Source organism: Dendrobates tinctorius, unplaced genomic scaffold, assembly GCF_039654945.1.
Source record: "Dendrobates tinctorius isolate UK_male_01 unplaced genomic scaffold, ASM3965494v1 ptg000003l, whole genome shotgun sequence".
Taxonomy (NCBI): Eukaryota; Metazoa; Chordata; class Amphibia; order Anura; family Dendrobatidae; genus Dendrobates; species Dendrobates tinctorius.
In genome coordinates this window covers 91,662,859-91,676,546 of record NW_027361671.1, presented here as the reverse complement: position 1 = coordinate 91,676,546, position 13,688 = coordinate 91,662,859, and the positions used below count along the sequence as shown (strand labels likewise).

Genomic DNA, 13,688 nt, shown 5'->3' with positions numbered 1-13,688 from the left:
CCAGGATAGGGATGAGGGGGCCACGCACACCAGGATAGGGATGAGGGGGCCATGCACATCAGGATAGGGATGAGGAATCCATGCATACCAGCACTAGCATAGGGATGAGGGATCCATGCATACCAGCATAGGGATGAAGGGCACATGCATATCAGGATAGGGATGAGGGGGCCATGTGTATCAGGATGGGGATGAGTGGCCATATATACCAGAATAGGGGATATTAATTACAGAATTGACCGCATTTTGTGCTTCAATTTTTTTTCCCCCCGAATTTCCTCCTCTAAAACCTAGGTGCATCATATGGTCCAGTGCGTCTTATAGTCCAAAAAATACGGTACATACCCGTATATACTCGAGTATAAGCCGACCCCTGTAATTTTGCCACAAAAACTGGGAAAACTTATTGACTCAAGTATAAGCCGAGGGTGGAAAATGCAGCAGCTACTGGTAAATTTCAAAAATAAAAATAGATACCAGTAAAAGTAAAATTAATTGAGACATCAGTAGGTTAAATGTTTTTGAATATCCATATTGAATCAGGTGCCCCATATAATGCTCCATACAATTCATGATTGCCCCATAAGATGTTCCATACAAAATATGCCCCATATAATGCTCCATAAAGTTTATGATGGGCCCCATAAGCTGCTCCATAGAATAATATGCCTCATATTCTGCTCCATAAAATGCTCCATAGATTATGCCCCATATGCTGCCCCTATAAGATGCTCCATATATTATTCCCCCATATGCTGCCCCCATAAGATGCTCCATATATTATGCCCCATATGCTGCCCCCATAAGATGCTACATATATTATTCCCCATATGCTGCCCCCATAACATGCTCCATATATTATTCCCCCATATGCTGCTCCCATAAGATGCTCCATATATTATGCCCCTATATGATGCCCCCATAAGATGCTCCATATATTATGCCCCCATATGCTGGCTGCCCCCATAGATTATGCCCCATATGCTACTGCTAATAAAAAAAAAATGACATACCTCTCCGTCGCTGGGGGGCAAGGTGCCGGTGTCACCGCTGGCTCAGGACTCGGCACCTGAGATATTCACCTGTCCCCGGTCCATCGCTGCTCGCCGCTGTCTGCAGCATCCTCTGTCAGTGACGTTCAGGCAGCAGAGGGCGCGGCGCGCACTAACCACATCATCGCGCCCTCTTCTGCCTGAATGTCACTGACAGGACGCAGCAGACAGCGGCGAGCAGCGATGGACTGGCGACAGGTGAATATCTAATATACTTACCCCCTCCTGGCGCATCCCTACAGCCCTGCTTCTCCCACGGTCTCCCTTCCTTCCTTCAGCGGTCACGTGATACCGCTCATTAAAGTCATAAATATGCACATATTCAAGACTTTAATGAGCGGTACCACGTGACTGCTGAAGGAAAGGAGACCGTGGGACAAGCAGGGGGGCTGCAGAGACGTATCAAAGGGGTCAATATGATCTGACACCCCTGCCCCCCTCCCCTGCCGACCCCCTGGCGTATATGACTCGTGTATAAGCAGAGAGGGGGACTTTCAGCCCAAAAAATGGGCTGAAAATCTCGGCTTATACACGAGTATATACTGTAATCCTATATTTATATTGAACAATCTTTTTTCTAATTCTTTAAGACTCACAACGAAATCCAGGTTAACATAATAATTGAAAGTAGACGAATACAAGCAATACAACTTAACCTCCGACCAAGACAATCATCCACGAGTCCTTAACATCCGGGGACCTGTGGGGACCTGGTAGTAGAAGGTCAATTCGGAGATATTAAAGAATCTTTCTTAGCCCATTGTTCCTAGTGGAACTCTGACATCCTAAAGCAACAGGATGAAGTCTGCGGCTCTGTAACCCGGTCAATACAATTGCAATTGCAATACTCTACAAGATGTAGTCTACATAACAGTACGTACTGTCAGGTGGACTGTGGAACAAAACTTCGTGTTTATAGACATTTCCATTTACAGCGGCAGGACTACTAATTTCAGCAATAGTGGATTGAGTGTTTGCAACTGAATCACCAACTTCTTGCATCTCTTCCTCCTCTTCTGATTCTACAAGAACCAAAACCTCAGATTCTCGCTTTCTGCAACAAAATACAAAGCCGTATTAGAAAAGCAAGATTTATTTTAGTAGATCTAAGCAGGTCTAATCATTCTAAAAGAGTATGGTACAAGGTGTCTTCAATATGCAAGTATATAAAAATGATTTAACACACCCCAAAAAAAAAAAAAAAAAGACATAGGAACTAATTTCAATCTATAATGATACGCACATACAGTTAGGCAACCACACTGCAAACAGGACCTGCCTATGCCTTTTTCTTTTAAATTGGTACTGACTATTGAATGGAGCCTTTATGAAGGCTAAATACCAGAATAAGGTAAATGTTTTGTATTCACAGAATGATGCATAGAAAAAACAAGGAGAACTACTCACCGTAAGGCGATGGCTGTAATAATCCAGAAAATGAAAAAAAAAGTTAAAAAGTAAGTATTAATAAAGGAGTAAAAAATTCAGATATTGCACAAAGATATTATCTAGGCAGTGTAACTATAACAATGACCCTAAATGCCAGTCTTATATGTAAAAAGTGTATTTTGGGGCATTGTAATTAAAGCTCGGCTTACTGAATTTCTGAATTTGGACTTTCTAATGCCACTGGATTACAGTTTTTCATGCTTTCATTTAATTTCTACCAGTGTGATGTGTAACGGCCGCTTTCAGCCAAGCTGTGGGTAATTATAACTGACATCTGCAGGATCCTCTCAGCTTCAAACTCACAGGTCATAGTGCTGTAATACAGCAGAGCTGTGAGAGCTGCAGCAAATGTGTTTGTAATGTGACAAAGTTCAGATCTACTGTTCTGTGTTCGTTACATGTCTCACGCTGGTAACTCTTCCTTTTATTAAAAATAAGCTCTGGAGGCAGATTCTTACACAGATATGTGTGCTGTCCATAGTCTTTAACAGCTCATTTATATAAGAAAAAGGTGGATTTCTGTGGATAAGATATCGGATCACAGATATTTTATTCTGCTTCCTATGACCTACGTGCCCATATAGACGGCTTAGAATGGTTTATCCTACTGACAGATCCCTTTAAGGAGGGGTTCAGATGAGCCTATGTAAGATTGTATTTTCATCATCCAGAAAATAAAAACTTTTTTTCAACAGTATTGTTAGCTTAGTTAGTTTTTTTTTTTGTTTTTTTTAAACACATCCAGTGTATTCATCAACAATTAAAGAAAGGATAGGCTGAATAAAGTTTTTCATGTTAATAATTCCCTACAAAAAAGATTCCCTTGAAAGCCCCCTATAGAGGAAGCCAATCCGGCAAAAACGGCACTGTCGGGGTAGCTGAGGACATATACATATGTGAGTAAGATGGTTTTTGAAGTTATGGGCAGCTGTTTATCACAAAGCACTTTGCACTTTATATTGGTCCTCCTGCACTGATCGGTTACTATGTTTTAGCTTGTTAGGCCATATGCACACATTGAGTATTTGGTGAGTTTTTTATCCCAGTATTTGTAAGCCAAAACCAGGAGTGGAACGGTCAGACGAAAAGCATAATAGAAACATGTCACCACTTCTGCATTTTTCACCCACTCCTGGTTTTGGCTTACAAACACTGGGGTAAAAAAACTCACCAAATACTGTATGTGTACATGTGGCCTCAAAGTTTTGCAGATGAAGCACTAGACAATTTAATATATGTGAACTATTATTCAACAAGCGAAACATTGTATTCTTGTTTTAGCTATATTTTTAATCTATGTTTAAAAAAATATAATTTTTAATAGTTTCTTTTCCCTGTTACATGTACAGTGGATATGGTGAATCATGATTGTTTGGAGGTGGCTATTGCACCATAGTTGGACTTTTGATATAAGATTTTGTAACATACTGTGCAACACTAAACTGTGTTCCAAATTATTATGCAAAAAGAGTTTAGGAGTGATAAGGTTAGAATTTTTTTGTTTGTCATTTAAACTCATTGATGGTGATGTGTGTCAGGGCTCTTTATATCACTGAAAGCAATTGCAGATACCTGTGCAAATTAGTTTGGCAGGTGTGTCCAAATAAAGGCAAGACTACTTAAGAAGGCTGTTCCACATTATTAAGCAGCCTACATTTTTTGCCAAAATGAGAAAGAAAAAGGCTGTTTCGGCTACTGAGAAGCAACAAATTGTGGAGTATTTAGCTCAAGGCATGACTACAATCAACATTGCCAAGACACTTCATTGTGATCATCGCACAATAAAGAAGTATGTAGCTGATTCCCAGCACACACGTGTGCGTGCTGAAAAGGAAAAATTGAGGACTCTTTCCAACAGGCAATTGCGTCAGGTTAAAAGAGCAGCTGCAAAAATGCCTTGTCATAGCAGCAGACAAGTTTTTGAAGCTGCTGGTGCCTCCAACGTCCCCCGAACAACAAGATGCAGGGTCCTTCAGAGGTTTGCAGCTGTGCGTAAGCCATCCTGTCGACCACCTCTATCCACTGCACACAAGCAGAAACGGCTCCAGTGGGCCAAACGATACATGAAGACTGACTTCCAAGCTGTTTTGTTCACCGATGAGTGCCGTGCAACGCTCGATAGTCCAGATGGATGGAGTGGAGGATGGCTGGTTGATGGACACCCCATGAAAACACGGCTAAGGCGCCAACAAGGAGGAGGTGGAGTAATGTTTTGGGCTGGAATCACGGGGAGAGAGATTGTCGGCCCCTTTAGGATCCCTAAAGGGGTAAAGATGAACTCCATAATCTATGTGGAGTTTCTAAAACAGCACTTCCTGCCATGGTTCAAGAGGAAGAACCGTGCTTTCCGCAGCAAGATCATTTCCATGCATGATAATGCACCGTCTCATGCTGCAAATAACACATCTGCATCTCTGGCTGCTATGGGCATAAAAAAGGACAAACTTATGGTGTGGCCACCATCTTCCCCTGACCTCAACCCCATTGAGAACTTCTGGAGCATCATCAAAAGGAGTGTCTAAGATGGCGGGAGGCAGTTCACATCTAAGCAACAGCTCTGGGAGGGTATTCTGTGCACATGCAAACCAATTGAAGCACAAACCATCCAAAAACTGACAAATTCAATGGACGAGAGAGTTCAGAAGCTTCTTTCAAACAAGGGGTCCTATGTGCAAATGTAACATCACCTAGAATAAAGTTTTGACTTGAAAACTGTTTGATTTCATTTCGTAATAAGCTGATAATGCTTATAATTTCACAATTGACCATTTTTTTGTTCAAAATAAAACTCTGCTGTGCATAATAATTTGGAACATGCATTTTGAGTGTTTCTTATTTTTAAAGATATACTGTTTTCATAGGCAGTTTGTTCAAAAACATTGCAATTATACTAGAATAGTAGATGACTGGAAAATAACAATGACTGCAATTCATATAGGTAATTTAGAGAAAATATAAGGAAATATTTTTTGCATAATAATTTGGAACACAGTGTAAACATTGCAGATAAAAGTGATAAGACATACCTTTCATATAGAACTGAGGATCACAGTACAATACAGTTCCTATAATAATGGCGATCACTATCAGCAAAAGGATCAGGATAGCAGATACTAATCCAATAATGTTATGGGGTGCTGAAAAATAAATATAAAAAACAAAAATAAAATAAAAGGTGGTCAAAAGGACAACCGTAGACATCTACTTCACTACATTTCTTTCTTCCTTACATACAGTGCCGTAGCAGTTTGGGTATTTTCACCAAATGTACTATTGAAAAGTTAAATGGATATGCCATTTAATATTAACGGCGTCAATATCATGTTTCTTCAGTGTAGCCAATGGAACATCAAGGAACGTGACATTTGGAAAAGAACTCCAGACTAGACATGGGCAGACACCTAGATGTTTGGGTTCGGCCGAACAGTTACAAAAAGTTCGGGTACCAGAACAGTACCTGGACCCGAACACCATTCACTTAAATGGGGGTATATATCCAAATAGTTGGGCCTAAGTTCAATGGCATGCCTATAAACTACAACATCCAACAAGGCAAGAGAAGTAAAGCCATAAAATAAATAGCCTTTATTATGAAATGACAAAAATATAAGAACAATTTAAAAGGAGATACATGTCCAATAAACACAAGGTAAATATGTAAATATACTGCCATGTGACACACAGGCACTATAAAGGAGCATAAGGGCCTGTTTCACATTTCCGTTTGTTTCCATCAGTCAAAAACGGATCCGCCATTTTTTTTACGAATCCGTTTTTTTCCCCCCATTGACTTGCATTAGCGGCGGATTTTTACAGATGGTCATCCGTTGGATCCGTTTTTTGACGGATCCGCTGACTTGAGTGGACGGACAATGAAACTTTTTTTTGTCTGCACGGATCGGCTTTTTTACACTGAGCATGCCCGGAAGATCTGTCTGTCTCTCTCTCTCTCTCCCCTGCGGTTCCTTTAAATTTCCGACTTCAGCAGATCCGTCAAAACAACGGTCCGGTGGCATACGTTGGTGTCACAACAGAAACGGATCAGTCTTTTGCATTTTTCACGGCTTGCAACTGACCAAAAAAAAAACGGAGGTGTGAAAGAGGCCTAAGACATATATACAAGTGCAGGGCAGTATAACAGTACAATACCCATGCAGAAATTAGTAACCTGCTCTGTAATATAGTAGTGCCTTATGAATACTCTGCACATATGGGCAGAAAAAAATATTTGTATGTATATACAGTGCCTACAAGTAGTATTCAACCCCCTGCAGATTTAGCAGGTTTGATAAGATGCAAATAAGTTAGAGCCTTCAAACTTCACACAAGAGCAGGATTTATTAACAGATGCATAAATCTTACAAACCAAAAAGTTATGTTGCTCAGTTAAATTTTAATAAATTTTAAACATACAAGTGTGGGTCAATTATTATTCAACCTCTAGGTTTAATATTTTGTGGAATAACCCTTGTTTGCAATTACAGCTAATAATCGTCTTCTATAAGACCTGATCAGGCCGGCACAGGTCTCTGGAGTTATCTTGGCCCACTCCTCCATGCAGATCTTCTCCAAGTTATCTAGGTTCTTTGGGTGTCTCATGTGGACTTTAATCTTGAGCTCCTTCCACAAGTTTTCAATTGGGTTAAGGTCAGGAGACTGACTAGGCCACTCCAACACCTTAATTTTTTGCCTCTTGAACCAGGCCTTGGTTTTCTTGGCTGTGTGCTTTGGGTCGTTGTCTTGTTGGAAGATGAAATGACGACCCATCTTAAGATCCTTGATGGAGGAGCGGAGGTTCTTGGCCAAAATCTCCAGGTAGGCCGTGCTATCCATCTTCCCATGGATGCGGACCAGATGGCCAGGCCCCTTAGCTGAGAAACAGCCCCACAGCATGATGCTGCCACCACCATGCTTGACTGTAGGGATGGTATCCTTGGGGTCGTATGCAGTGCCATCCAGTCTCCAAACGTCACGTGTGTGGTTGGCACCAAAGATCTTGATCTTGGTCTCATCAGACCAGAGAACCTTGAACCAGTCTGTCTCAGAGTCGTCCAAGTGATCATGAGCAAACTGTAGACGAGCCTTGACATGACGCTTTGAAAGTAAAGGTACCTTACGGGCTCGTCTGGAACGGAGACCATTGCGGTGGAGTACGTTACTTATGGTATTGACTGAAACCAATGTCCCCACTGCCATGAGATCTTCCCGGAGCTCCTTCCTTGTTGTCCTTGGGTTAGCCTTGACTCTTCGGACAAGCCTGGCCTCGGCACGGGAGGAAACTTTCAAAGGCTGTCCAGGCCGTGGAAGGCTAACAGTAGTTCCATAAGCCTTCCACTTCCGGATGATGCTCCCAACAGTGGAGACAGGTAGGCCCAACTCCTTGGAAAGGGTTTTGTACCCCTTGCCAGCCTTGTGACCCTCCACGATCTTGACTCTGATGGCCTTGGAATGCTCCTTTGTCTTTCCCATGTTGACCATGTATGAGTGCTGTTCACAAGTTTGGGGAGGGTCTTAAATAGTCAAAAAAGGCTGGAAAAAGAGATAATTAATCCAAACATGTGAAGCTCATTGTTCTTTGTGCCTGAAATACTTCTTAATACTTTAGGGGAACCAAACAGAATTCTGGTGGTTTGAGGGGTTGAATAATAAATGACCCTCTGAATAAACTTTTCACAATTTAAAAAAAAATTAAACAAAGAAATAACATTCTTTTTTGCTGCAGTGCATTTCACACTTCCAGGCTGATCTACAGTCCAAATGTCACAATGCCAAGTTAATTCCGAATGTGTAAACCTGCTAAATCTGCAGGGGGTTGAATACTACTTGTAGGCACTGTAATACTACATGAACTGTGTCACTAGAATTATCAGAACAGATATATATTGTGCAGAAATACAGAAGTTCCTACGCCAGGCTGGTATGGTATATGTAAACCAATATAGTATAACTAAAGTGTGACTCATACGACCCAGGTAGGAAAGCATATAGTGTAGTCAACAATGACCCTAGCTGATTATAATAGCCAGTAGGCAAGAAGCAGGAGTGGCCGATGGTAATACAATGTAAAGTGCATATAAGTGAAATACATACAGCCCTATAAGATATACAGTATATCCCCTACATAGAGCCAGTGCCCATAAAGAGAGAATGCACATATATAATCTATAATAGACAGTAAAGTGCATATTACTAAGAGACATACAGCCTCATGTAGCATAAGTCCCCTACACAAATTGAGCCAATGCCCCAAGTAAAATATCCAATGAAAGTGCAAAGATTCATACACAGGTCTGGTATGATGTATGTAAACTAGTGTAATATGGGGAAAAGTAACCAAGTTATGCAACTAAGGTATAGCATGCCACATCTGATAATGGAGTCAGTGACCCTTCCTAGTTTCCTCCACCTACAGACCTGTGATGGCCATGACCACTAGCAATAAATTGCAGAGTACATAAAAGAAACATACAACCTTGTAAAGTGTGAGTCCCCGACGCACGTTTCACTCTAGCTTCGTCTCAGGGAGGTAGAGAAAGACGACGAAGACGAAGCTAGAGCGAAACGCACGTCAGGGACTTCTGTATTTCTGCACAATGTATATCTGTTTTGATAATTCTAGTGACAGTTCAAGTAGTATTATATACATACAAATATTTTTTCTGGCCATATGTGCAGAGTATTCATAAAGCACTACTATATTACAGAGCAAGTTACTAATTTCTGCATGGGTATTGTACTGTTATACTGCTCTGTACTTGTATATATGTGTTATGCTCCTTTATAGTGCCTGTGTGTCACATGGCAGTATATTTACATATTTACCTTGTAAGTGTTTATTGGACATGTATCTCCTTTTAAATTGTTTTAATATTTTTGACATTTCATAATAATAAAGGCTATTTTATGGCTTTACTTCTCTTGCCTTGTTGGATGTTGTACTTAAATAGGGGGCCTGAAAATCCAGTGTTTGCCACGCTGTCATGTACATGACAGCGTGGCAAACACCGCTTCTGATTGGCGGTAAAATCACCACTGTCAGTCAGACACCCGCGATTCCCAAGCTGTCGAAAGACAGAATGAGCTAGCACAGCTGTGATCGGAAGTATAACGTTTACCTCCAGTCACTGGCGTTGGCTGATGGGACTACTATTTCCATCAGCAGACGCATGCTGCCGCAAACAGTGACAGCAGTAGTGGCTAATGAGAGTATTCATCATCCGGCACCTGCACTTTAATTAGTAATTAGAAAAAAGACAAAAAAACACTCAGCATGGGTTCCCCTGTATTTTTGATAGCCAGCCAGGCAAAACTCAACTGGGGGCTACAACCCTCAGCAAGGCTGGCTATCAAGAATAGAGGTGTCACCAGGCTGTGTTTTTAAATTATTTAAATAAATAAAATGCATGGGGTCCCCTCTATTTTGGACAACCAGACTTGCTAAAGCAGAAAACTGGAGGGCTGGTATTGTCAGGCTGGTAAGGGGGCCATGGATATTGCCCATCCCCACCCCCAGCTGCCCAGAAAAAGCACTTCTAGTAGATAAGCCAATTATGGCGCTCTGCCCAGCCCTTCTCCCTTACCCTGTAGTGGTGGCAAGTGGGGTTCATATTTGTGTGGTTGATGCCACCTTTGTATTGTCAGGCGACATCAAGCCCAAGACACAAACCAACACAGTTATACTAACCTAACGCCTAATTCTACTGAATCCCTCGTCTCCTATAGGAAAACAAAAATAAAAAAAACAACAATATCCCTTCAGCTGTCTGTCGTTCTGTCCCACGCTGTAATCAATGTCTGGGGTAGAAATAGTTTTCAACCTGAACGGTGCCAAGATGCAACCATCCGGCTGAGAACCACTTGTGAATGAGATGCTGTGGGAGCAGTGTCAGTTACTAGAGGTGATGTCATCGAAGTTACTGCCTGTCACTAAGCGGGACAAACACCCGGTGTTCGGGGGGCCGAACCCAAACAGCAACACAGAATTCCTGGTGAAGTCCGGGTACTGTGTCCGTGCCTGAACAGTAGGTGTTCAGTGCGGATGATGAACTTTACTGTTCGGGTCCGCCCATCTCTACTCCAAACCCTTTGTTTTAAATATGTCCCTGTGATCGGAGCAGGAGTTAAACATTTCTATAGTTCCGATCACTCCCGCAATGTACAACAGTGCATATACCTTATTGCTGCTCCGAATTAGTATGATCCAACATACAACTAATGTGAGAATGTTGACAGCTGGCCACCAGGATCCCCCTGTAAAGCTTGGATATCCCAATGCGCAGACCCCTCCCGATGTAACATTTATCACTCCTTCATGTAATCATTTTGTCTAAAACACCCCTTAAATGTAACAGCCTTAATAGAAATTTCACTGCAATTTGCATATCCCTTTTTTTTTTTTTTTTTTTTTTTTTTTTAACAATTGTCTTTTTTTGCAACAGTTGAACCCACCATACTTTCCTTGCAGACTTTCCTTTATAGAGATAGAAGGTCACATATAAGTCAGCTAGACAGCAGATGCATGACCAACAATTGCAGCAGAAACATTTTAACATCAGGATATAATAATGTTATTTTCTTCTACTTACTGGTTATATCAAGATATATATAGATATCTTTAGTGGCAACTCCATTCTCTGTCATGCATATATAGGATCCCTCATCTTCCTCCTTGGAGCAGTTGACAATAGTGAGGTAGGAGATCAAGCCGCTCTCTGTGATATGGTATCTTGGCCCTGGCTTGATAAGCACATTTGGGGTGCTCAGATTACGCAGCCAGGTTATAACAGCTGGGGGGGTAGCCTCCAAAGCAGTACATGATAGGGTTACATTTTCTCCTTTAAAGCAGGTTCTTAGTGCCTCAGTCTGGGGCATAGGATATCCTGAAGAAAAATATGCAATACAATGAAAATAAAAAAGTAAAATCATAGGTCTTAATAAGATGTACCTGCCTAGCTATGTCTAGAGGGTTAGGCTGAATGTTCACTGGTCAGTCAGTTGGGGAACTGAGCAGTCTGATGTTAGAGAGGAAAATAGACCTTTTAATGGTGGACAGTTTTCCCGAGCCTGAGAGGTGTTGGAGCTGGTGAGTACCCAGCTAATGTGAAGCACACTAACCTTGGTATGGAAACTGAACGGTTGTCTGGGAGAGACTCTGGCATTGTTTAGACTGCAGTTAAAGAAGGACTGAATCCTGAAGGGGTGAGCCCGCTCTAGTAGTCATTAACTGCTGGTGCATGAACTGTTTATTTGCTATTTTTGTGCCCAGAAGAAGCTGTTTTGTTTTGAATCCCCTGAAGTTTTATGAAAGCAATAAAACTGCATGTTTGGACCTGACTGCACTACCTGTGTGAACGCCATCTACTGCTGTGTGTAGGCTACCTACTGCTGTGTGCGAATCCCTACAACATATACACATATAATACTAGTATGCTATTAAACATAGCATTAGTTTTCTGAGGAGTTTGGAGGTGTAATTTAAAACTTTACCATGTAAATGACACCTCCAAACTCATCAGAAAACTAATACTTTACTTAATAGTAACTTTCTGCGCTTCTGCTTATCGGGCACCCTAACTTTATTTAATTTACAGCCCATATACAAATTACTAATTATGGCTATTATGAAATGGTGCTATCACTTCTACCACAAGCCACCTACGTGTCTGAACACTGACAAACGTCAGGTAACTCAGTATTTTTTGGCCATCTGCAACCAACTGGCTTTTTACAATCATATCAGATGCAAATATAGGAATTTATTTTTGCATTAAAGAGAGTCTGACACCAACTTGCAATATAAAAAGTGTATAAATTAGATGGAGCCCTTAGATCTGATGAGGCTGGAGTACTTACTTCAAAAATTAATGTAAAAATGGCTCTACAATCCCTTTAGAGAGCTTCAATAAGCATTTTTTTTTTTTTTTACAAGTCCACATTATCTGAGGATTATGGCGCCATTCTGGCATAGATTTTCAAAGAAGTACACATGTTTCATCCGGTCTCAAATCTCTCTAACAATTGATGCAGTTTAAATTGTGAAATCTGGTAACAGATTCGTTTTCAACCAGTTTGTACAGCTCTGGCAAAAAATAAGAGACCACTGCAAAATTTTCAGTTTGTCTGATTTTTCTGTATATAGGTATATTTTTGAGTAAAATGTAAATTGTTCTTTTAGTCTATAAACTGCTGACAACAGGTCTCAGAATTTCCAAGCACTAATTTTTGTATTTTCTTTTTCTAAAAATGAGAAATGGTCAGAATTAAATAAAAGAACCATTGCTTTCAGACCTCAAATAATGGTAAGAAAACAAGTTCATAACCATTTAGAAACAACAATACTAATGTTTTAACTCAGGAAGAGTTCAGAAATCAATATTTTGCGGAATAACCATGATTTTTAATCACAGCTTTCATGCGTCTTGGCATGCTTGCCACCAGTCTTTCACACTGCTCCTGGCGCAAACATGTACTGTATTTTCCGCTTTGTAAGACGCACTTTTTTTCCCCCAAAATTGAGGGGAAAAAGGGGGTGCGTCTTACAAAGAGGATATACATTTGCGCTGCCACTGAGGGTACTTGCCGCGGCACTCTGTGCCCTGATGCTGCCGCTGCGCTGTCCGCCACCGCCGCGCTCCTGTCCCCCGGTGGTTTCTTCCTCCCCACCGCCGCCGCCGCGCTCTGTCCCGTTCAGCGTGGGGGGTCTCTGTCGCTCCATGCCTGCTTTCTTCCTGGAAAATGGCCGCCGCGCATGCGCAGACGGACATCTCGGCACTGAAATCTCGGGAGATGAGATTTCAGCGCTGAAATCTCATCTCCCGAGATTTCAGTGCCGAGATGTCCGTCTGCGCATGCGCGGCGGCCATTTTCCAGGAAGAAAGCAGGCATGGAGCGACAGAGACCCCCCACGCTGAACGGGACAGAGCGCGGCGGCGGCGGTGGGGCGGAAGAAACCACCGGGGGACAGGAGCGCGGCGGTGGCGGACAGCGAAGCGGCAGCATCAGGGCACAGAGTGCCGCGGCAAGTACCCTCAGAACGGGACAGAGCGCGGCGATGGCGGCAAACACCGGGGGATAGGAGCGTGGCGGTAAGAACCGGGGGACAGAGCGCGGTGGTGGCGGTAAGAACCGGGGGAGAGCGCGGCGGTGGTGGCAAGCAGGCACCGGGGGACAGCGTGGCGGTGGTGGCAA

At 42.1% G+C, this 13,688-nt stretch overlaps 1 protein-coding gene across 3 annotated transcripts in view; it reads right to left on the bottom strand.

The window, feature by feature from the left end:
- Nucleotides 1-13,688, bottom strand: part of VSIG10 (V-set and immunoglobulin domain containing 10) — a 49,380-nt gene that overhangs the window by 11,457 nt on the left and 24,235 nt on the right. For all 3 annotated transcript variants that reach the window (XM_073559635.1, XM_073559655.1, XM_073559645.1), the window contains 4 exons: nucleotides 11,087-11,380; nucleotides 5,528-5,638; nucleotides 2,460-2,472; nucleotides 1,934-2,106 (listed from right to left, as the gene is read on the bottom strand). In XM_073559635.1, coding sequence (XP_073415736.1) covers nucleotides 1,934-2,106; nucleotides 2,460-2,472; nucleotides 5,528-5,638; nucleotides 11,087-11,380 — 591 coding nt within the window. The remainder of the gene's footprint in view (nucleotides 1-1,933; nucleotides 2,107-2,459; nucleotides 2,473-5,527; nucleotides 5,639-11,086; nucleotides 11,381-13,688) is intronic.